This window comes from Haplochromis burtoni, unplaced genomic scaffold (genome assembly GCF_018398535.1).
Source record: "Haplochromis burtoni strain Fernald_Lab_line unplaced genomic scaffold, NCSU_Asbu1 Contig_355, whole genome shotgun sequence".
NCBI lineage: Eukaryota > Metazoa > Chordata > Actinopteri > Cichliformes > Cichlidae > Haplochromis > Haplochromis burtoni.
In genome coordinates, this window is record NW_024582716.1 from 56,765 (window position 1) to 83,143 (window position 26,379).

The 26,379-nt window shown below is 39.5% G+C and overlaps 1 protein-coding gene across 1 annotated transcript in view; it reads right to left on the bottom strand.

Annotated features, from left to right (window-relative positions):
• Positions 1 to 19,791: 19,791 nt before the first annotated feature.
• Positions 19,792 to 26,379, bottom strand: part of LOC121811913 (neural cell adhesion molecule 2-like) — a gene marked incomplete at its 5' end in the record, with an annotated part of 48,869 nt that continues 42,281 nt past the window's right edge. Inside the window, 1 exon segment of the mRNA XM_042228812.1 lies at positions 19,792 to 23,107. Coding sequence (XP_042084746.1) covers positions 22,993 to 23,107 — 115 coding nt within the window.

Below are 26,379 nucleotides of genomic sequence, written 5' to 3' on the forward strand. Positions count from 1 at the left end.
AACAGGAATTGAGCACCACAATCTGGTTACCACAATGTTTTGCTCACAAAATCAGACAATAAGTAGTAATGCACTCTATCGTTCGGTTATTATAAAAACCAACTCTTGCAATTGAACTGAAACTGTAACAAAATTTGACCTTTATACTGGTGAGTCTAAGGTATAATTTTGATATTTTCACTTTCATAATTTAATTAAAGATACAGACACAGATGCACTGCAGTAAACAGATAAAACTGAAATACAATAGAATAAATCTCAGCATAAAGCCAGGGCTCTTATAGTGTGACCTATCCATGCACTATATATGTTTCATCCAATGTTTGTGTTATACTGTCATATACAGTCGTGTGAAAAAGAAAGTACCTTAGTTCTAATGCTTAATTAGGTCACGCCTAGTTAGACCAAAAATCAAAAAAACAACATTTTGTGTTTTGGTTATTTTAGCCATTTGGAGGTGGACTTGCTGGTGTGTGCTGGTTCTGGTCATTGTCCCAATGTATAACCTAAGTGCTCTTGAGCTTCAGGGCATGAAATGATGACATAGAGAACTGAATTTGTGTATGACTGTTGGTATGATGTTTTCTTTATGAAATGCTGTGTTAGTTTTCTGACAGCTGTAACACAACTCAAACCTTCCAAAAAGTTCAGCTTTCGGTTCGCAGTCCAAAGAATATTTTCCCCAAATTTTGTTTGGGGTTTTTTTGGCAGATGTGAGACACTCTCGTAGTTTGGTTTAGTATCTGATAGTCATTTAATGTAATAATGAATAACAAAATATCGGAAGTTGTATTTGAATTATTTTATTTTATTGCATTGTGTCCTGATTTATGAAAAAATAAGGTATCAACCCTTTCTATTTCACCATGACCATGGCAGTTCAGACTGAGAATAAAGAAGTATCTCCTTTCAGTTTGAATTCATTTCACCACTCCATCACAGGGTAACCTCAGAGAGACTAATAACCATGATGCTCATTCTACACCTATCATCCATGTCTAGATTTTTAAAGAAAACCAGAGCAACTCAAATTACCCTCACCAGAAACCCAGAATGTGTGAGCAGTGATGCAGCAGTACTAACCACTACACCATTCATTTATGGCACCACAACATGTACTGCACTCATGTGTCTTGTTTTAGGAACTTTGTGACCCAAAAGTCTCTCTGAGAGACAGCAGCAGGTAGTAGGAAGCGTGATCTAGCACTGATCATTACATTAGGTCACTGTAATCAAGTATGCAACATCTAGATTTGCATACATGTTAGTACAGCTGCTTTTGAATCTTGTGCATCTTGTATTCTGGCTTGAGAGAATAAAGTAAAGGTCAGTTTAATGCAACATTATGATACTGCATATCTCTCTACATGCTAGTCCTGATCCCAACATTCCAGCCAAATTAAAAAAATTCTCCCTTATGCATGTGTACACTGACAGCTGTAGATAGCAAGAGCCACTAGGCTTTTTTGTATTGTACTTTTTAGTCTGCTTAGAGGATGCATGCACAGTTGGTGCCCTTTAAGCACAGTGTTTATAACAAATTGGTGGGTAAGGAGAAATTGGCACATAGCCATACATACACACAGCCTGAGTAAATTTACTTTGAGCAGACCAAGACCTAGACAAAGACTAAGAGACATGCTTGAAAGGAATGATGGCAGGACAAGTGACCACAATATAACCAAATAGCAAAGCCACAACAAGATACATGAGAACTTTTATTTAGTAAAACAGACAGTAGTGCAACAACAGATCCAAATGATAGTTGAATTGTGACAGTGAATTGGCGAACCCTATTTGTCAAGAATTCTGATTCGGAGGAAGTCCTAAAGTAATCATTACCCAAGAATAAAAAAGTGAGTGAACATTTCATTCATTTCAGTGCCACGCACCTCAGGCAGACTCAGGCTCAGGGAGGGCAGCCATCTACTGCAACCATTTGGGTGAGGGGAAAGAGAAGAGAGGCAGAACATTAGGTATTCAGAGATTTGTAGTTAGCTACAAATTAGCATTCATCTGTGTTTCTTAGGCTCTTTTTGAATTATTCCATAGTCACTGCAAAATTCAAAGATAAAGCTATTTGAGTAGGAATGAGACAATTTGGATTACCTACCTGTGATTTAATCTCAGTGCTTATGGAGCTACCATTGCAAAGACTAAAATGTCAGTAATATCAGTTAACTATCTGCAGAAATATTACATCCTGTCTTTACAAAGCTGGACAGGAATGCCATCGAGTGCCATGCTGACAATCAAGCGAAGACAAAGAAGCTGCTGCATGAGTCATTTCTCAGCAGGATAAAGTGAGAAAGCTGTCCACGGCCCACCTGATCCTCACATTAAAATATCACTGAACCTTCAGAGGAGTACAAGGTGTAGAGCAGATTTTAAAATCCTTCATCTCTCAAAGAACCAGATGCGTTTCCTTTGATCAGATCAGCATATCTCCCACAGCTCACAGCCATGGAGGACTGAAGCTTATCTAAAGGCAAGAGGAAAGTTCTGTCACTTAATATATACAGTAGGTGGGTGTTACATCAATCCAGCTATTTTCTTAACCGCTTATCCAAATCAGGGTTGTGGGAGTGCCAGAGTCTAAACCTGGCTGTCAAAGGGCAAGAGACAGGGCACAAACTCCACACAGTGAGGTCTGGAGTAGGTGTGGTGTGCCACTGTCTGCGAATACATTGCACTCAAGTTTGAAAATGCATTACTGTGAAATACTGCCTATAAGTAATGTAAGTAACAAAGCAAAAAACAACAACAACACAATTTTCTGATATAGTAATCCCTTTTTGTCTGATAATGTATGTTTTGTTCACTTTGATGCATATTCCCCCGGTTAACCTCTAGCCAACAAAAAGAACAATGGACATCTTTTCATATTATTCCTTGTAAGTGATTGATACAGCAGAGGAAGGAGACAATGAGATAAGGGCAGGAGTATCAATCATCGTTTGCGGAAGGTCATCTGTGTGGACACTGAAACCATTTCGTCCCTTTACTTGAGTTTTAAATTTAGCCTCCTGTCAGCTTCAGTCTGGATATTATGGCAAAAGATCCCTCTTACAGTAATTAAGTTGACCTTCAGGATGCTGATTATTCCCCTACACGTTCTTGTATGGGTTGGCTGTAAGTTAATACAGCCATATTATGCAATCCAATTGATTACACCTTCTTAATTAGTTTGACCTAGCTCAGTAACGTGTTCATGTTCAGTCAGGAAATGCACTTAAGACCAATGCTATGAAAACTGTCTAACATATAATGAAAACAACAGTAGCTCCTTGTTCCTAATGACTATTTTCATGCTCTTATCTACCATCTGCTGCACTGACAAGGTGTTGCCTCTCCGTGATGCTTAATTATGTCCTGTACAGTGGCAGAAATGCATTAGTGAAAGTGCTGTTCCCTGGTTCATGCACTGAACTCCACCTTTTAATGCCGTTCAGCTGATTAAACCGTTGCTTAAAAGTTAATAAAAGTCAAGCATGCTTTTTCTACCATTGTGCACCCCTAGCTACATCCACCATTAAACATTTTCATTGTTGCCTAGCAGCAAGAAGGGAGACTGATTATGAAAGAGACCTCTAATCATTCCCTTTACTCGAGTGACATTCAGAAAGTGCTTGAAAGCAAATCCTTTTGAAATTAATTCAGTCTCAGCACTTACATTTACTTCACATATTGTATGCCTGTATAGCAATTCTGGCTGTCTGTTTTAAATCGTGCATGTATAGGCATCCTAGATTGTAGCTAACACAAGCTGTGAAGGGTAAACTTTTAAGAAACATGCCTACCAGGCCATCTACGTAATGACTTATGTAGATGAATGGGAAGTAAATGAATGGGGAAAAAGGTTATTCCAGCACAACAACATGATTGGCTTTCTCCTTCTGGTTTGGTCGTTTTAAAGCAGATGATTGACTTCTGGAGTTTATTGGCAGGAGTGGTAGATGTCCTACAGTCACCAGCTGCTGGAATTATCTCATATATATATTAAGGATTTGTTAAGTGCTTTCTCTCTGATGTAACTTGGCTGCACTCATACTAACTTCAAGGTAAGTCAAAAACTTTGTCGTCTTTTATCTCTTTTATGTCTTTTACCTTTTACCTCTGTTTTGCATTATCTTGCTGGAAAAAGCCATCAGAAGATGGGCACACTGTGGTCATAAAGAGATGGATGCGCTCAAAAACAATACTGCATTGTTTAAACAAGCTCAGTTGGAGCTTATTTAAATCCCACTAACAGCCTGGAGCATTAATACAATAAAAACGATATGGACTCATGGTTTCATGTTATTTATATTAAATTCTGCAGCAGAAATTCACACTAATCAGACCAGGTAACAGTTTTTCAATGTTCTTATTCTGTTTGCATTGTAGCCTTATTTTCATTTTTTCATCTCTTAGCTTACCTGTTCTCAGTAGATCACTGTGTGATCTTCTGCTGCTATAGCCCACATGTTTCAAGATTCAATGTGTGGTGTGTTCAGAGACGCTCTTCTGCACACTTGGCTGTAATTACCATTACCATAGCATCTCCCTGGATATTTTCTTTTTTTCAGACAATCCCCTGTAAACCTTAGAGGTGGTGGGAAAACATGTCATGCTAAGTTAGTATAAAGATTCCTGCAAAGAAATAGGCTCAGAACTGGATAACTATACAGTATGTCTGCATGTGAGCTCATGCTTATTTGCCTTGATATCAATACTGCTGACTAAAATCTCTACGAGTCATCTGAGTTCCCTGAGTGGATTTCCTGCTGAACTAAACCTTAGTATGAGAACAGTTTGAATACACTGGTGCTTGGCAGGTGGCATACAGTGTATAATGAAAACAGCTGCCAACTGCATTGGAAAATGACACAGAGGAAAACTGCAAGAGTGTCTATGCGCTGTAAATCTAAAGCAAAGAGTTTGAAAGGTGCTAAAAGGGATAATTTTCATATGCAATCAGATTGTATTAAAATGTTTAGAACAGCTCCAAGTTTAACTTCTAGCCTTCAAAACATTCACTGTATGTAGGCACGGCTCTGTCTGTGCTACACTATAGCCTTCACACATATGAAGTGGTTCCAGGCTATGCTATTGCAAAATAGAGCCCAAATGGCATATGTTTTTTAAGACTGATATCGATATGTGATTATTTAAAAGTCGGATATTCTGATAAATCAGGTGATACTTTTTTTTGTCAGACTCACAAAACAGAAATAGATTTCAGTAATATTTGCAGTTATATTTGTACAGTTATTAATTTACACATTTATTAATTTAATCTCTGTCCAACTGCTCGGTTCAACTTGTTGTTGTTTTTGTGGATTTCCAAACACATGTTGCCAACAGGGAAGTTTCAAAGTGCCTGAAATGGCTGAAGGGTGTTTCTCTTCTTTACCTTTTACATTTTCATTTACCAGCCATTACAAATTCCAGTACAGGCAGGTTGGTAAATAGCTGATATGGGCCGATACTGGCTTGCCAATTAATCACTTAGACTCCGATGCAACTGGCTTGGCACTGATTGAGAAGTATCCTAAATTTCAACATGTTGGTAAGCCAAGTGATATGCTGAGAGACTCTGCAGAGTACAGAGTATATGCAAATGTGTTGCACCAGCTGCTCCCTTAGTTCTGTGGAGCCAAAGGCTGATTTGGTCAAGTACAGTAAACCTTGACTTCATCCTCACCCTGTTACACTCTTAAAACTGTAATCTCATTACATTGATTACAGTAAATTTCTTTTTTTCTTTTTTTCTTTTTTTTTTTTTTAATTTTGTTGGTTTTCGACAGATAACAGGTGACAGCGAATGTTTCTTCTGGGACATACAGAGAATAAGTGGTAAAGTACACATATGATTCAACCAGGAACTTCATCACATCAACAAAGAAACCCTGACTCTCCAATATTGCTCAACAAGCAGCTTCTGACTGTTAACTATGCTTGTCATGCAAATTATTTCCATATCACAGTGCATCAGTTTATCAAGAAGCTGAAAATATGAGGTCAGCCTTAACTACACTACTCCCTTAATGACACAGCAATGCATAATATAACATGTGCGCTTGAAAACATCCACACTGCTTCAGCTGCTGTTTGGTTTACAGTGTGCTGTTTCTGCTATGACACCATTATATTCAAGACAAACTATCTGCTTTGCAAAAACCCAACTCTACCACTGTGCTGTGGGATCTCACCATCAATTATTCCTGAATTTCCTTAACCCCAAAGTCACCACTGTAGAAGTGACAACTCAGTCGTACTGGCTAGTTGTGAGCAATCATTCAAAACATCACATGCTCTGAAATAACGATACTACGCTGCTGATTCAGACAACGAGGCAGCAACGAGATCATGGATCTGAATATAGATATTTCATCTTTGCTGGATGCCTCCCCTTTGATAGTCTTATGCATATTCATTAGCCGTGATATCCACCAGAAGGTTATTATCCATAAATGTCACTCTGTAATTAATTAATCCTGTCTGCTGGTTGCTCTCCCCGCTTCATTAATGAGCCAAGTCTAGCTGATTGTATTCATATTCATGTGTCCAAATATACAGCTCTATTTCAGATTCAGATGCCAGAATATTTCACTTCATTAGCAGCAGGAATCGCCGGAGGGCCATTTGACAGGCAGGATCTGCATTCTGAGTTTCCTGTCAGCAGTGTGCTCAGGATCCCGTTTGTCTGTTTGGGTTGTTACAGTAATGAGGGAGCACATGGCTCTGGAGTCAAAAGTGAGGGGAATCTCTTGGTCAATGAGGCAAAGTTTACTCACATCGGAATGAGAATCACCTTCGATGGGTAATGCGGTCCAAGGAGATGCTTATGGGGGTAATTTTGTGCTGTTTAGCAAATTGATTTTTAAAGCTACCCCAGAGGCACATCTATTAATGTTGGTTTGAGTTTTAATAAAAATCCAATATGAATTTGCACAAAGCCGAGAGGAGTAACTCTGGCACATTAGGCTAATAGAGAAGAATACCGCAGCTCACGAATGGCTTGCAAATAGTTTGACATTTACCCTGCCATGCACTCAATTATTGGCTGAGAATTTTATCCTTAGGCTCTGCTCAGTTATGCATGGTGCTTTCTGCAAATGGTAATAATCTATATGGGCTTTAAGGGAAACAGTAACACATGCCCTGCTGATATGTGGCCAAAGTGTGTGCTTAGCAGCATGGCTTAGCGCTACGAGAGATAGCATCATAATTGAAAAGTCACATGTCAAATCCCCCAACATTGTCTGGATGTAAAGTGTTCTCGAGTAAAACACTAAACCACTCATCGCAAGCTGATAGGAGCATGAGCAAAATATATAACGCATCAATGTAAATTGAAATACTTGAGCGGAAGGATTCTTTTGTGTTTTCCAGGGCTTCTGATTTAAATCACCTGCAGCTGGATCTCTTATTTTAAACTACAATCCCTCAGCAGTTTTCGAAAGCCATTGAGTACACTGGCTTGCTAACTTTAGGAAAACGCCAACTGATAATAGAGATGAGCAGCTGGTGCAATACTCTTCATTAATGACACTTAGACAGATGCTTTAGTTTTACTTGAAGTTGGCTAAAGCTTCTTTTAGTCCTTTGCTTTAGTTTGATTAAAACAGTACATTATGAATTGCTATTTGGGCTGAATGCTAACCTCAACCACCTGCTAATGTTTCTCAGACCTTAGTTTTGAGCAAATAATAAACAAATTAAATGTGAACAGTGCAATAAATGTTTTGGCAGTTTGCTGGAGAATTCAGGTGTATGTAGCGGACATCCCGGGAAATCCATCCCAAAATGGTGCAATGCTCAGAGAAACTTGATAAAAAAAATTTAAGAGCTGCATCTCAGGCTCTGTTGGCCTCAGGTAGCATTTTAAATGATACAGCTCATGACAGTGCAATTAGAAAAAGAATGAACAAGTATGGCTTGTTTGGAAGAGTTGGTCACACTTCGTAAGGTTGTATCTCAACAAACCGCAAGACTTCTGGAACAATGTCTTTTGGAGAGATGTTTGCTCACGATGCACATTTGGAGAAAACCACACAGCATATCGGTGCAAACACCTCATATCAACTGTCAAATCACAGTGGTGGAGGGGTGATGATTTGGGCTTGTTTTACATGCACATGACATGGGTACCAGAGTATTGTAGAGTCTAATGTGAGGCGATCTGTCTTACAGCTAAAGCCTGGCCTATGCAACAGGCCTCAACCTTATTGACATATTAACTTAAGAAAGCTGTATATGAACCAATATTGCAAAGGAGACTGAGCCAAATTTCCACCACAGTGATTTGAAAACTTTCCCTTTCTGTTAAATTTAGTTCTACAAGCTACTGGGGTGTACTCTCTCTCACACGGTTGTACATAGTGTTACAGTGGTTTATCCTGATGTAAAACATCACCAAAATTCAAATGATGATTTCTGCTGTATGAAAATAATACCTATGTTACAACAGCCATTACATACATTTAAGACTACCACAAGAGCTTGTAGAAACATTGTTTGTTTGTTTGTTTTTTAATTAATTAATAACCTTGCATAAAAAAAGCAAGAAGTGGTATGTCCCAAAAGCAAACCTCAGGCATGCCTTTATTCCCACCCTGTCAGGTATAGACAATTGTCAGTTAAGCCTTGGCAACATCCAGAGACTCTTGCACTGCCACCGCAAGGTGAGTACAGGTTGCAGAGAAGGAGAACACCTGTAAGCCAAAAGCTTCTGCTTGAAGTACTCTAAGGACTTGATTTTGTACTCGTGCCTGAGGACAATGACAGTGAGGTTGAATATCCTAATACGGTCAACAATGTTTGGTCTGTGAGCTCAGCAGCCACACTCAGCTGCTGTTTAAGCCTTTTGTTTCTAAAAGAACAGCTGATCAGAAGAAATTTTAATCTTATAAGGAGGGTGGCTTTATAGGGATAGGAGCTAAAACTCATGAATTGAAGGGCTTCTCCAAAGCCTGGCATAAGATAAATAAGGATTATTTTGAATTACAAATCATGCAAAACTAGTCTAAAAGACATCAAGAATAGGAATATGACACTGGAAATGTTCATGAATGCCCCCTTAAAAAAATGTAATTACTTTCCCAATGACGCTGGTCCTGGTTGTTGCTGTTTAGATTAAACACAAAGTTTAAAGCAGACACTGACACCATTTTTCAGTTCATAAACCAAAATATTGGACAAATTAAACATATAACATGATGATAATGTAAGTCATTATCTACTAAAATTATTAAAAGACATATATCCTCAGTGTTTGTTCAAGAAAATGTCATGATAATCTAGCTGTGATGACGTATTCTCTAAAGCACAAATGTCACACTGATGTTGATGCAAGATGAAAAATTGGGAAATCACTGAAGTCATTAGTGGTTCATCTTCATCTATAATAAATTTCCCAGTGATTGACATCATCATCTCTGAGGCCAGGGTAGTAGCTTCAAAAAAAGGACTCCCAGTGATTATGAACTAATGAAATATACAGAAATACATAAAGGTAAAAAAAAAAAAGAATAATTATCTGTGATATGTGTGATAATATGTGATCAGCACCCCTCCCTTTGCCAGAGGAGGCCAGCTGATGTATGCCACTTTGTACTACAGCGTGTGGTGAGTCATACCTCAGGTCTTTCAGTGAAGAATGGTGTGGTTAATTGAAAGCTCCTCTGGGTCTCAGTTAGGACTGAATCTTGTTTGGCATTGGAAGCACTTTTTCCCTGGGAAAAATCTATAGTAGATTAAAAAAATATCTTCACATTTATTAACTTTGAGCACATGGGATTATCTCAAAAAACTACACGTCAGCAAGCTCAAATCAAGGCACTTTTTCTAGATGATACATGTTTCACTGGAGAGCCGTGTGTGAGCTCATTAATCCCAAAAGCAACGAATTACCATGATTAGCTGACATTAGCTGTCTTTAATCAAGCTTTGTGGTTAATGCACTCTTAAACAACTCTGAAAGGACTCGAGGAATTTAGTGCAGTGCAGACTTTACTGACTTTCAAATTTTACAAGTTTCTTGGTAAGTTTCTGTTTTTATAGCCGTCTGAAAAGAGGAAAACTTAATGCTTCAGCACTGCTATTAACTAATTGCTCTTTTGTTGACAGTTAGCATAATGTTAGCTACTGAGTGACAAGGCCTGATAGAAATAAAGCAGGATTGCTCAGTCTCCAATGCAATTTTTGATAAAAACAGTTGACGCTGTATCTTTTATAGTAAAATCAGATAATTATCCCGTGTAAAAATACAGTAGTTGACGTGGTTGTTATTAGTCGCTGTTATTTTTAGAGCAGCTATTATGCCCTTGTGTCAATTTCATGCTTGGTGCTGTTGTTCTATTACTCACATTTATGCCATGGCCAAATGTAGATAAAAGCCATATCACTGTTTTACCAGCCCAGCTGCTTCTGCAAATGAAAGCAATTACAACATTTTATTGTGAAATACTGCACAGAGCATCACTAATTGATGATGATGCCTAATTGTGTAAGATTATCCAAGGGTGAATATTTTCTTTAAACTCCACAAGCGGCAGCCGTTTTTCAGTATTGCGTATTGTATTTTCATTTTAGAAAGGAGGAGATTCCTAAAATTCATCCTTCCGCTTTCTACTGCGAATCTGGGTCGGGTTTTTTGGGATCGAAGTCTAAAGCAGAGATGCCCAGATGCTCCCTCCCCCCAGTTACTGCCTCGAGCGCTTTCAGGGGGATTGTGAGGTAACTGAGAAACATAATTTCTCCAGATTGCGTTCGTCTGCCCCAGGTCCCCGCCCAGTTAGACATGCCCGAAACACCTCGCCTGGGAGGCATTTTAATCGTATCCCTGAACCACCTCAAAGCAGCTCTGCTCCGCATCCCTCCCAAAACCCTTACCTCCTCATCCCATCGCTGACGGTGAGCCTAGATACAATGGGATAAAGCTCATTTCCACCATGCGAATCTATAATCTTATTCATTTACAAATCCGTTATGTACTGAAACTGAGGTGGAACATAGTCAAGTGAGAAAAGATTGGGTGGAGAATTAACACCTTCAAGTATGTAGTCAAGCTTCTTAGCTGGTAAACTCTCAATTGTCCAATCTGAGCTAGGGATGAGTTGTTGCCTTAAGTGGATGAGTTCAGGTATCTTAACTGGTAGTAAAATATTCTCTAAAGATATTGTATAAAAGGCCCCAAAGTTCAAACCGGAAGTAGTTCCTGTGTACTGACGGTTGCTTAACCTCGCACTAATGCTATTTAGTTGCATAGTGTTTAGCAGTTTGAAGTGTATTATATTTTTCTGATCTTTATATGTGATTATGTTAACTATGTTGTATTATGTTTATATTTGAGTATTTGACTTGTCTATTCTCTTTATTTATTGTTATTTCCCTTGTTTATTTCCTTTGTAGGAAACCACACACACACACACCCAGACACACACTTATGTACACCCGCTGTGTTTACAGCCCCAGAAATTGAGTGGTGACAATAAAGTCCCTCAAACGGAACCTCAAGCTCCCTTCTTCTTTCATACTCTGGGACAATTTGGCCTTAAGTGGTGTTCTGGCCGACACACCGGGGTGACCGTAGTGCTCAAAGACTGAATCAGTGCCACAGCCGTGCCTATCTTTGATATCTCCACTACAGATATTGCTTATAAGACCTATGCCTAAAGATAGATTTAATGGATCCTTTACAACATTAGGAAACATAAACGCTTACTAATAAGATTCTGGCATATAATCCCCCCATGTCTTCCTTCATCCAAGCAAAGAAACTCAAGTGTTTCTCTGGAAGTTTTTTATTGTGTGAGGAAAGCTTTCTGTCATCTGGCTCTAAAAGCCTTTTCTCACCACTTGGATATATATGCACAGACTCAATTATGCTTCCTGTACAGTAGCGCCAAGCTTTATAATGAAAGAGCCCCGCATCACAGCACAGAGAGATAAAGTGACCAGGATACGTGACTTCTTCACGATTTCCGTCCTAATGCATTAATCTGTGTCTGCTCCGAATATCAAAACGCCTTTCTCACCTGAGCTCAACGCACCGCGGTGTTTCTCTTTTTTAAGGCGCTGCATCAGTTTGAAAACTGAAGTAATTTAGGCCTATTCCCTTGGAAAAATCTTCCTGGTGTGCCCTTGAACATTGAGTCCGCGATGCGAACAGCCATAAAGCTCTCATTTGTCATCTGGATTGTGTCTCGGTTCCCCCCAGAGCTGGCTTGTCGGGACAAAGAAAGAGACAACATGAGGGCTACTTTATTGCCTGATGTTTAGTTGCTTTTAATAAGAAAAATAGAGTTTGGGCCGCTTCATTTTCTCCCACTGCAATTTATGTTCCCAATTCCACTCAATCTTTTTTTGAGTGCACTGTTTCCACCCTGAAAGCTGATTTTAAAAGCTTCAGCAGGTGATGTGACCTCATCTTGAATTTATAAAGCATAAATCAGCGAGTTCTTGAAAGCGCTGAGAATTCACTGCCTACCTGCTCCCCTTTGCGCCATTTAATAAGGTTATATTGAGTCTGACAGGTGTGAATGAAAGCAGTCGTGTTATGGCATATTCATCTCTGTTCCCCCCCTCTTCAAGTCAATGACGGTATAGGCATGTAATGGCTTCCATAGAAATGCTAAGTGAAGCTTCTTTGCTGAAATGACTGGTAGAAGTGCTTATGAAGGAATTACAGAGAAACCTCAGTCCCAGATACACGAATCTGCTGAAAAGTCAAACACATCTTCTTTGCACCAAAACATGGCGTGCCTCCAAGTTTTCTCACCTTTTCAACCCTCCATGCAATTCTCAAGGTGCTTGCTTTGCTCCCAGCATTAAATATTTGTATCCATCCTTCATGGTATGCTTTTACTTTACCACGTGCTCCAGCTACCAGTCAGTTTCTAAACCTACGAACTGTCAAAACAATATTCATCTTCAAGTTATATTCTGTAAAATTCATTCCTAAATGTATTTATTGGGGTTTTTGGGGGTTTTACCAGTTTGTACAGAAAGCTTTTTTTCTTTAGTAGAGATAATTTCTCTTCTGCTCAGGATTTTAAGTGGAAGAGGGAAGTCAATTCTTTCAAACAAGAACCATGAATTTTATTGTTCATACTGCACTACGTTACATACACACAATCCTAATGTGTGCAACTAAAAAAACAGACAGTCATAAGAATGTTAACTTACAGATATGTAAATAAATATGAGGGATAAATAAGAATTGGACAAGAGATAAACATATATCATTGCAGTCAATTTACATTATGGTTCGAGTGAGTAAACATCAGTCCCAGACTGATATAATGACTTCATTATTCTAATAGAATAAGCATTTCTCTAAATTTATAGTAAATAAAGGCTAAAGAATACAGTCCTGCTTATTGCTTTAGGGTTAACAACCCACAAGACCCACAGGATCCATAGTTATGACCTTTAATCTATTGATTTGTGTTGCCAAACATGATTTTTCAGTGTTCTTTGTTTTCCTCAACACTGTCTCATTTTGGTGATCAACAAAAACTTTATGCATCTGACATAAAATATATATTTTTATTCAAATGCTTTAGTTGCAAATTTAGGTTCACTGACATAAAAAATAAAATAATACAAATAAAATGCATGTGAGAGGATTATCCCATGTTTGGTTTAAATGCAGTAGTTGGCTAGTGAATAGTAAATTTGGAACCACTGGTGCACAATTATTTTAAAGTGAAATGGGTCTGTGAACCACAGCTCCTCCTTACAAAATCTATAAATATACCAGTTGAGACACAATCACTGCTCTTAGTTTGCCTTGCTATGCAAGACAACTGCAGAGATAACTGATATTGAGCCCAGTCACGACTTTTGTTTTTGCAGCACTCCTGCGCTCTGTTTCGTCAACTGGTCAACACAGCAGAGGAGCCAAACAGAAAGCACAGGAGCAAAGTGAAACAACAACCGCACATACTCAATTAAACAAACAAACAGGTATAAAACATAGATATTAGTGCTGTCAGCGTTAGTCTCGTTATGCGGTTATGGCATTAACGTCATTTTAACAAGGTTAACGCTGGCAGCACTAATAAATATACTTAATATTCCATACTTCTGCTTACTTTTAGTTACATGTTTTTAGTCTTGGCTCTCAATAGACTAAAAGTAGGATGAAGAGTTTTAAAGAGAGGGACTGTGATTCTCCTGAGGAAGCCACTATATCTTTAAATAACAGTGTTGTTTGCATCTGGCTTAGAAAGATGCCAAACAGTGGACGAAATCTCATTATGATCCCTCCTTAAGGAAACCTTATATCACCGCTCCACCTAGTCGCAAGTTCTACAAAGTTTCAACTTTCGAACTCTCGTGTTTTACTTTTTCTCTTTGAGGAAAGTGCCGTTGCAGATTTATTGTATCATAACTCTTGAATGACAATTAGTAAACCTCCAGTATACTCACAGACATACCGTTCTCTTCCCATCTCCTCTCCTGACAAATCAGGAGAGATGGACCTCTGCGGGGAGAGTCTGAAATAAAGCAGATTAAGGAAACGGAGGGTTGTACCTGCCAAGAATCTCTCTGCTGGATTTGCCCATGCGGCTAAGAATTTGGGGAAGTTTCAAAAATTAGCCTGTGAACACGCCTCATGATGGAATTCTCTGTGCAAGCATGTGAGAGGAGGCGTTTAAGTGCATGTGTGCTTGTGAGTGTCTGAGAGAGAAAACTTGAACAATGGCATGGAGATTTCTTCCACTTCTCTAACTTCTCTCATAGTTGGGATTAAGGTGCTGTCTGCGCACAGTGTCGTGGGACTCTCTGCAAACGGAAAGATTAGAGGGAGAAATATTACCTGAAGGCTTACTCTGCTATCTTTTCACATTTTGCCTGACTTCCGTGCTGTGTTGAATGTCCTTTAAACACAGTGTGCTTATGTGTGTGTTTGTGAGTGGTCCATCCCTTCTGTTGTTTGCCAAACTTCCTGTCTAGCAAAAATAAAAAGAACCTGCAGAAGACTGCCAGCCAGTCCACCATGTGACGAAGGAAAGTGTCTTCTCTTCTCTTGTGATTGTTCAGCTCGTTCCCACCCTCCTCCTCTGCACCCCTCTTCTCCCCCCCTGTGAGCGGCCAATATCGCTCCTCTCTGCATCTCCTCATCCAAATGAGGCTCAGTGTTTGATGTGCAGACTTCCTTTGAGCCCCTGTGGGAGATGAAGTTGAAGTTTGTTCCCCTTGTTAACAGAGACCCTTGCAGCCAGGATCCAACAGGCAGCCCGCTGCTTCCCTCCCTCCCTCTTGTAGGAGGGAGACGTCTGAGAAACGTTATCTGCTGACTTCAAATGAGCGCTGAAGAGGGGGCAGCTTTGTTAAGGAACACTGTGGCTCCTCCGTGCTATTCAGAATTGTTTTAATTCCTCCTTTGAGCAAAGCTCCTCAGTCGCTCTGGTTTTTATCATTAAAGCACTTCTTCTGTTTCGTTCGAAGGGAGGCCAGATTTGGATGCAACACAGTTGCTGCCTTTAAAGCGGGTGTAATGAAGGTTTAGGAATGACCTTGATGAGAATAGCATCTCTGAAAAAAAGGACAAAGGAAAAAAAAAGAGTTTCGTCGACTAGAATCAGGGAAAAAATTAAAAGCTATTAAAGTTGTGTCTTTGTGGAGCAGTCTACTTTTATCACAACTGGACCAGACTAAAGTGTAACCCATTACGCTGGAGAGGATTATAAAGAAATGTTCGCCCAGTATCAGTGTCCTTTGACTGCATGGTGGTCAGTGTTACATTACCTCATTAAGAACTTGTGCAAGCTAAAAATGTGAGAAACTGCAACCAAGATTTACAACCAAATTTAGATTAATGCTTCAACTAATGATGGGTTTATGTTTTTCATTGTTCATTACATTTTCTTTTTTAATTTTTGCAGGCTCTCTTTACTGCTTGGACTCAGGTCTAATTCACACAAAGGGTTTGGAATATCGAGATAAATCACTTTTTAATTTAATACAGGCAAAAATTGTACCATACAAATTGCAAGTAGGTCCCCCTCTCTATCTACCAGCTCTGAGCAGAAAGCCAGGTGGACCACGTCTCAAAGAGTGCAGTGACTTCAATGTCATGTTCATAAAACCAGTCTGAAATGATCTGAGCTTGTTGACATGGTCTGGTATCCTGCTGGAAGCAGCCATCAGAAGATTGGTACACTATGGTCATAAAGGGATGGACATTGTCAGCAACAATACTCAGTCTTTGGCATTTAAACAATGACCAGTTGGTACTAACACGGTAAAGTATGCAAGAAATATACCACACACTGTTACACCACCAACAACAACCTCAACTACTGATACAAGGCAGGATGGATTCATGCTTTCATGTTGTTAAGTTGTGTTTCTTAATGTTTACAGGCCTCTCAAATACTGCACAGACTTTTTTAATGACCTCAGTCAACTGCTGTCTGTGATCTGTGTTGATTTCGACTGTGTAATTATTGTTGGGGATTTTAACATCCATGTGGACAACCCTCAGGACAAAGGGACTAAAGACCTGAGTAACACTCTGGGCAACTTTGGGCTGACTCAGCATGTAACAGAGGCCACACATAACAGAGGACACACTCTTGACCTACTGATCTCCAAGGGCCTGAGCATTTCAAAGGTTACTGTGTCTGATGTGGGCCTGTCTGATCATTACTGTGTTTTCTTTGAAAGTAAAATCTCAGCCCACACAAATATATCAACAGCAGTGATCACAAAACTGTGTATAACTGAAGACAGTAGTGAGATCTTTAACCAGGTCTTCCCATTAACACCTGACCTGTCCAGAGGTTCAGTCAATGAGCTCGTCAATAGCTTCAATGCTAAAATGTTAAATGTAATGGATACAATTCCTCCCATTAAGGTGAAGGTTATCTCTGGAAGGAAAAAGTCTCCATGGAGAAACTCCACACTGGTGAAAAATGAAAAAAGAGAGTGTAGGAAAGCTGAGCGCAAATGGAGAAAAACAAACCTCCAGGTTCATTATGACATCTATAAAGAGAAACTTCACAATTATAATTTACAACTGAGAAGTGCAAGGATGTCCAACTTCTCTGACATCATCACTAAAAACAGCCATAATGCTCGGGTCTTATTTTCTACAGTTGACAGGCTAACAAACCCTCCTGTGCCAGTGGCAGCTGAACTTCATTCAACCATGGCCTGCAATGAGTTTGCCAAATTCTTCACAGAAAAATCCAAAAGATTAGACAAGCAGTTGGTACATCAACAGCAGATCCAGGATATGTACTGTGTCCACCGAAAAACTGTTTAAACACCATGAAACAGTTTCACCCGATTAACAGCAAAGACCTGGAGGACATCTTAGGTCAACTGAACTCCTCCTCTTGCTGTTTAGATGTCCTGCCAACAAGTTTTTTCAAAAAGGTATCAAAGACTTTAGAGTCAGACCTGTTACAGATCGTCAACTTTTCTTTAATATCAGGTGTGTTTCCAGAATCACTAAAAATTGCTGTAATAAAGCCTATACTGAAAAAGGACAATCTTGACAAGAAATAAATGAACAACTACAGGCCGATTTCAAATCTCCCATTTTTAAGTAAGATCATTGAAAAAGCAGTTTCTCAACAGCTCAGTTACTTCTTAAAACAGAATAACTGCTAGATGCCTTCCAGTCAGGTTTTAGACAGAACCACAGCACTGAAACCGCTCTGACCAAAGTGTTTAATGACATATGTCTGAATACAGACAGTGGAAAAATGTCAGTCTTAGTTTTACTGGATCTCAGTGCAGCATTTGATACAGTTGACCACAACATATTACTCAAACGACTGGAGAACTGGGCAGGTCTTTCAGGAACTGTACTAAACTGGTTCAAAACATACTTAGAAAACAGGAAATACTTTGTATCAATAGGTAACTTCACATCTGAGCAGACAAGTATCACATGTGGAGTTCCCCAAGGTTCCATCTTGGGACCCCCTCTGTTTAACATTTACATGCTCCCACTGGCACAGATTATAAAGAACAACAAAATAAACTATCACAGCTATGCAGATGACACACAAATATATATCACAATGTCACCAGGAGACCGAGGCCCTGTACAGGCTCTTGGTAAATGCATTGAGGAAATAATGACTGGTTGTGCCACAATTTTCTCCAGCTAAACAAAAACAAAACTGAGGTAATAGTCTTTGGCGCCAAAGAAAAACGATTACAGGTCACCAGAGAACTTCAATCTATACATCTAAAAACCACAAACCAGGCGAGAAATTTGGGTGTAGTGATGGATGCAGACCTAAACTTAGAAAAACACATTAAGACAATAACAAAGTCAGCTTACTATCACCTCAAGAATATTTCAAGGATAAAAGATCTGATGTCTCAACAGGACCTGGAAAAACTAGTCCATGCATTCATCTTTAGTAGGCTTGATTACTGTAACAGCATCTTTACAGGTCTACCTAAAAAATCAGTCAGACAACTACAGCTCATTCAGAACTCTGCTGCTCGAGTCCTCACTAAGACCAAAAAAGTGGACCACATCAGTCCAGCTCTGAGGTCTTTACACTGGCTGCCTGTCCGTCAGAGGATAGACTTTAAAGTTCTGATGCTGGTCTATAAAGCTCTGAATGGTTTAGGACCAAAATACATCAGTGACCTCCTGACCCAGTATGAACCTTCCAGATCCCTCAGGTCATCTGGATCCGGTCTTTTATCAGTTCCCAGAGTCAGAACCAGACACGGAGAAGCTGCATTCAGCTTTTATGCTCCTTATATCTGGAACAAACTCCCAGAAAGCCTCAGATCAGCTGAAACACTCAGTTTATTTAAATCCAGGTTGAAGACTCACCTGTTCTCAGCTGCATTTGAATAAAGCACCAAATCCGCACTTAAGCTTAAATTTCAAAACTTACATTTTAACTATTGATTTTATCCACTGTTCTGATTTTATCTCTTTTGATTTTATATACTGTTTTGTTTGTTTGTTTGTTTGTGTTTGTTTGTTAATTAGTTAGTTTGTTTGCTTGTTTTAATAAATTTTAAATCATGCTTTTTATTTGTTTTTGTTTCTAATGTCTCTGTAAAGCACTTTGAATCACCTTGTTGTTGAATTGTGCTATACAAATAAACTTGCCTTGCCTTGTTTATGCCAAATGCTCACCAGACCAAATGTAACAGCAGAAACTGAGACTCATCAGATGAGGCAACGTTTTCCAATCTTCTTTTGTTGAGTTATGATGAGCCAGTGTGAACATTAACAAGACATCTTTGTCAGGAGAGAACTGCTGCTTACTGGGTAATTTCATTATCAAAGCCTTCTTTGTAAACGCTAGAGATGGTTGCGCCAGTGGATCAGCATTTTTTGAGACACTCAGAAACACTCACAGCTGTCTGACAAAAACAGCTGTGTCAAGATTAAAGTCACTTAAATCACCTTTCTTTCCCATTCTGATGCTTTGTTTTAACTTCAGCAGATTATCTGTACCTTGTTTACATGCCTAAATGCACCGATCTGCTGCCATGTGATTGGCTGATTAGATATTTGTATTAACAAGCAGTTGAACAGGTGTACCTAATACAGTGACCAGTGAGTGTATATGCTAACGTATCATAATAACATTTGAAACTGGTTTAAAATGATTTTCACAAAGGCTGGCCTACAACTTTTCATTTAAGCCTTGGAGGTGCTGGTTTTGAAAAATGACCTTTTCATTATGCTAAACTTACCTGTGGCTTTGTGGGCTAAAGGGATAAACTACTGTATAAATAAAAATGTTTGCTTTTAAAGCTTTTTTGGACACCCACATATAAGATGGAAAGTCGGTAGAAAGAAAAAAGTGAGATCAGGAACGACAACGTCTCGCTGTCTTCTACCAGGACATGTTTATTTACAGCGGCCAATGATAGGAGTCACAAGTGTTCCACAGGTACGTACAGAGAGACATCAATAGTTCCCACCTCCTGCACAAAGCACACTCAGCGGGGACAGTCCAAGGGACACGGGGAGCATGGGGACAAAGAGGACACATACTGTACACTGAGCTCAAACACACCTGTTTTTTTAACCCCCCTTTTACAGAAAAAAGGGCCGATGGATGATGGAGGAGACAGAGAGGAAAGGAGGACGAGAGAGGGGATGGGAGGAAGGGACCGGAGGAGAAGAAGGACAGAGGTGGGGGGGTGGGGGGTTAGACTTATATTCAAATACAAAAGAACATGTACAAATCGTATAGCCCCCAGGCACTGTGCTCCCATATTTACAGTGATCGTAACAGGCAGCGGAACCACTCCATGGCAGGACCATCCTTTAGAGATATGCAGGTACAAGGGCTCGCTGTGAGAAAACAAAGCCAGCACTACGTAAGTCTGAGATAAAAACCAGTGGAGTCTGAGAGGCAGGGAACAGTGGCGGAGAGGGGGGCAGGTGGGGAGGACAGGAGGGGGGCTGGCAGACACATGGAAGGAGTGCTGCAGCCTAGGGAATTAATCACTGTCGAGAGCTACATAATCAGGTTTTAACTATCAGAGCACACCCCGGAACTCGGCGTGAGAGCTCTCGCCAACTCGCACTACGGTTTAAAAAAATGTTTTAAAAAGGAAACACTCCGTGCACTTAGAGCACTCTGACATTCACACTTGGCATGTGGTCATCATCACCTTCGCATCATCACCTTCGCTTGCCACATGGTGCACCATGGAGATGGAAAGTGTACTCGCACTTTATTATAAATAGGTAACAACATTAAAAAATAAATATAATAAATGCCAGAATAGCACTTAACTCTTTAATGTAGTGTAAGGTTTGGAATCTGGAGACTCTTATTGTGGAAAATTGAAAAAAAAAACAAAAAACTGTAAAAATGGGAACACATCCTCGCAAACATACAAACGGATTAACTTACAGTACGTGCAGATACATTCAGCGGACATACATGCAACCTGATTCATGTAGACGAGTGTAGTTACCCATGGATGTATGCACACATACATGCGCACACACACAGTCATGTAATGATTCATGTGATGCCATCAAACCACTCAACAGCCTCGACCTGACATCTAGTTGTACTAGGTAGTTGCACACGTCCGTTCCTGTCCAGTGTCGGTGATTAGAACCCACAATCCTATGACTACGTTTCCCAGAAACCACAGCATCACAATACAATTCAATCTTATGACACATTCTGTGGCACAAAGCAGCTAAGCTGTGATCAAAAGTTCATTTGTTGGTCTACACTGCTACAGCGACTTTGGGCCACAAGAGGGAGGGGGGGGGGGTTTAAAAAAAAAAAAAAAAAAAAAAAAAAGAGAAGGCACACTAATGCCGTAATTACTGCCTCCATTGAAATGCTGTGAAATAGCCTCAGGACATGGGTTTTTCTTAAGGGAAAGCAAATGACTAGGAAAAAACAATATTACACCATCACTGAACTTTGGACCAAAACACAAGAGAAGGAAAAAAAAAGAAGAAGAAAAGAAAAAAAAAAACAGCCAACAGCTTTTCATCCAAGGAGTGTTCACAAAAAAAAGAAAAGAAAAAGCCAAGCCTTTTGCATTTGGAAAAAAGGACACATCCTTTAGGGTATATTTACATAAAAGCTTTGTAAAATACTCTTTTTTTTTCATCTATGTACAACACGTGACAACATCAGAGAGAATAGTGACCAGACCAAAGAAAGAAAAACGGCATCAGAGGCCAATCTGAGGCAAGAATAATCAAAGAAACCAAAGTTTATCATTTAAAACAGACATGACGTAAATGTTGATTTATTTCTCTCGAGCATACCTTTTCTCTTTTGTTCCCATGCCTTGAGTGGTACCTTGCTGCTACTTCTGCTTTTACAGATAGCAAAGATTACTGGTCAGGGCACTCACGGGGACGCCTTTCAACACATTAACATAATTTTTTCATTACTCGTTGTATACCAAAGTGTAAATTGACTTGCAGTGCGGCTAACCTCTGGCAACAATATACGACACATTACGGTGTATGCAGCTGATGAATAAAACATTCTTATGCGCACATTGTTAGAGAGTGAGACGCCTGAAGAGCGGCAACAATATTCGGCGTCAATTTAAAAGGCTTTGCTAACAGTGACATCAATGCACATGTGTGGTTTTTGTACTGTATACTTCATAGACTGCAACACACTCTTCCTTCTTGTGATTTTTGGATACTGTTGAGTACTTATAAAGAGTCGCAAAAGCCCTTCTGAAATCAAACCAAACCAAATATTAGGCCTAAAGTCTTCTGGAAAAAATTAATATTGTTTCAGGTAGAAATGCAACCAAGAACTAATGCATCACATAAGAGTTTTCTTTAGACAATAAAGCGTCAGAGCTTTTAAGGACTTCTTTACTGTGTGCTAGCGAAGCCTGCTAGCTTAAAGTACAATGACTGAGAATTTGTCTTTGTAAGCTAGGCACCTAGCTTGGCTATCACAGGCATAAAAAGGATGTTATAGAGTAACACTCAGGCATGGAAACAGGCTTAAATCACTGTGACATCCTGCAGTGAAGGTCAGCCCATGCATTGCTCTTACAAAGACAAAAAAAAAGCATTAGCATTGAGATATTTGGGGCACACCAGCGTACCAGCTTATGCCTCTGCTGGTGATTGTCTTTTTTGAGAGACATCAAAGAGGAGAGTGCTAGAAACACCTTTCAACTGCATGAAAATCCCATGTGGGGTGTAAAACAGACAAATAAACAAACAAACAAAAAAACCCCCCAGAATCTGAGAAATAATACTTAAGGCAGAAAATAATATACAATCATTGATCAACAAGAGCTTTCCACTGATGCCATGTTTGTAAGAACATGATACATTAATCACTCAGGGTGTCTAAAAGGTTGACACTTTCTTCCTTTCTATTTTCTCTCTATTATTTTTTGTATTTACACATGCCTTTCTCTGGGGCATTGCTATAAACAGATATGGTATTTTACTCCACTATTTTCCAGTGTTGTAGTTTCTCTGGGTTTTGGTCTTGTGATCCGAATGTTCTTTTGGTGGCGGGAGGACCGACCCTTTTACGCTTTGCTGTCGTCGGGCTTTGTGTGGATGCTGTTGTCACTGTGCACTTTGATTTCAATCGTATCTGGCTTGAGAACCTCTCTTCCATTTTCTTCCTTCAGTGGTAGCTTCCTGCAGAGACAGAGAAATGCACAACGTGGAAGTGAAATACGCAGTTTGTGCACTTCAAAGCTTGGTCATTACAAGAACTTAAAGCATACATACCATTATTGTGAACAGGCGCACAATAAATTGTACATAAAGCAGAGCTGAATTACTGCTGTAAGAGAGTTTAGGCTTAATGGTGTTCTTCAAAAAATGTGTGCCTAACAGCATTGAACTCCACCTTATAGACCTTGGGGACCTTGTGAATGAATTGCCTCCTTTGGGATTAATAAAGCTAAATTTAATTGAAGAGAAAAGGCAGCAGGAATATTAAATATAACAGCCTCCACGGGGCTTCACAAGGGGTTAGAGAAAGCCAAATTATTCCTATTTTGCCTGTGTTTGGTCTGGATGGTTGGAGAGCTGATCAATTTGTCAGCTTGTGTTTGTTTTCAGTGCTCTAGATGTCTGATGAGGATGGAGATGAGACATGAATAATTATAAGCAACATGACTTAGCAGGCTTTTTACAGGACTTTCTCCATCTGTTCACCAAGGACGAATGGCATCCACTTCCGTTTTTAAAGAAATCAGTGCACACATATGGTACATAGACGCTAAAGTATTTGTTGGTTTCAGCAATCTGTGATAGTTCATCTATTCCCAACTAAGCCATACTATGTATGTTCAGGAATAGCAATGTAGATCGATCGATTTGCTTTGGTCCTGAAAGAATACTTTAAAAGAATGGCACTGATTGAAATTAATTTTATTCAGCATAATCATTCTGTTATCCTTATTTAGAACCCAAATTTTCTTTTACGTTATTATTAAAAATCCTTATTATCTTACGCTGTTTCTAACAAGTCAATTTCTTTAGGTTTCCCCTCCCTAGTGGCGTACTTTTTCTGACTGACATTCCCCCCCAAAAAACACCACATGTAAGCCTCAACCCCATATTGCACATACAGCAGGAAATGTGGCTTTGGCTAGGCCTAAGATGAACCCTATAACACCAGAGTTACACAGGTCTACAGCCCGATCAGTGACCATCTGACAAATAGTCCCAAGTAAATAATATGTATTACCCAAACGGTTGCAAGTAACCGCAGGAGGTTGCTGGCTGATGCGCCTTGGACAAAACTGGTTGCAAAGAGTTTGCTGCACCAAAAACTTCAGTGCAATTTCTTTGGCCCCAAGTAGATTGCCACTGTCATTCGCACTTTGCATTTTAATCTCAAAGCTGTTATCAAACTTGAAAAGGTGTGACACAAACTGGAAGTGGGGAACGTTCTCCAGTAAAGCAGAAAATGTGCCGTATTGCCACATCCAACATATTTCAGAAGGGGCAACTTTTACTTTGAAAGCAAAAGCTCTCTGGTTTCACTTTCACATTCTTGCTACCACTTGCTAGTGTTTGCAACCAAGTTGTCATCTTCCTTGCAACCTGTTGGTGAACAAAATCATTGCTCATGACTTGGTAAATCCAGAAACCATTTGCCAAACGGAATACATACTCTTCTATAGCAACCTGGTGGATGCCAGCTTCTCAGTGACTAGTCTTTAGGCCGGCGTAAATGGATATGTGGCAATCACATTCACATATGTCAGCAACCACTTGCAACTAATGATGGAATACAACTTGTCATCTCCCTGCGTCTGAAACATTTGCTTTAAAGATAGGGTCAAAGTCTGAGACCACTTAGTCTGCCATCTTTACATCGACACTGGTGCATTAAGACAGGGATAAACCAACAATAAGATTGAGTCAGTCAGTTTTCCACTCCACAAAGGTGTTATATTCGCTTATGCAAGACTGAAGGAGACAAAGTTCATAATTTTTTTTTTATAAATTTATAAACAAAGATACAGCAAGTTCATTTCATTAATAACCACCATTCTACCAAGACCAGTGCAAATCTGCAGCTTAAAAATGAGTCGCCAGAGCTTGAAGGTGCTGCACACTCAACCTTAAAGTTGGTTGTCATAACTACTTGCAACCGGTCCCAGACTCCGTGCTATGCAAGTTGGGGAAACTGGCATTCAGCTGAGACTGAAGAAGTCACTTGGATGAGCGAGGAAACATTTCTCCCACTGAAAACCCTACGTCCAGATGAACAGAATCAACTTTTTTGGACTGCAATAACTTCAGAGCTCGCACATCTTCAATATGGCGCAAGTCTGACTCATTTTGAGACGGATAGAAAAGGAAATAGGCACGGGCTATTTGACTTACTCACAGCCCTGTTTCAGGCACGCTTGTTCATCTAATCTTCCACGAGTTTTGTTTTGAGTAATGCAGCAGAAGGACATCACAGCTTTATCTTTATGCTAATATGCATCAGTATGATGAAAATCCAACCAGCTTGTGCTTCAAGCAATATGATATATGAGAGCTTTCATCTGCATTTGGCTGATCTGGCTTTATCCAAGTGCGGTTAATACAGGCAGTGGGTCAGAATAAAGTAATGCTGCAACATAATGAGACCTAAAAAGTAGCATTTTCTAATATCTTTTGTTGTAATGACCCACATTTCTATTCTAATTTGACTTGCACAAATTCAAACATGCAAAATGACCCATAACTAGGGAGTAGCTATTAGAAAAAAGCTATATTATTCCCCCTTCTGCGCCATTACAGGTGGCTTCTTGCCATTATGTGCACTCTGTCAATCGAATTAGTAACCTTTGATGTGTTCATATGCCAGGAGGACAGACATTTCAAAGAAATATCTATCAGCAGTGTCAAATCTCCTCATCTTAGCCTCTAAAACACTAAAGCCTAACCAAAAAACACTTATTGACAAACCAACAGGGACACATTCACCGAAAAAATACGAACCACGGGGGGGCTACCCATGTAAAATCAAACAGGCGTCTGTCTTTTGTCATTTCATTTTGGGGAATAAAAACCCTGCTCTGAAATTTCAGCAAGGGATGTCTAAATGCAATTTTACTCTCAGCGGTAGCTTGCGCCTACACCAAACAACCAAAATAAAGATAAAAAGAGAGAGAACAAAATAAAGTAAATAAACAAAAATAAAAGAAAGAATGAGAAAACAGATGACAATTACAGAAAATGCAAAGCGAACGTGGCAATGAGTTGCATCTCTTCCTGCTACACAGCCCTTTCTTTTACCCTGCGCCTCTTGGAAGTAAGACAAGTTTAATAAGGAGATCAATAAGGAACTTTGGCTTTTACATTGATTCACATTGTCAGAGTCCTCTTGCTCCTAATATGCGCTTCATTCAATGCGTATTTCTCCAGTTCTATCAAGACATTGAGGGAAAAAAGAAGGG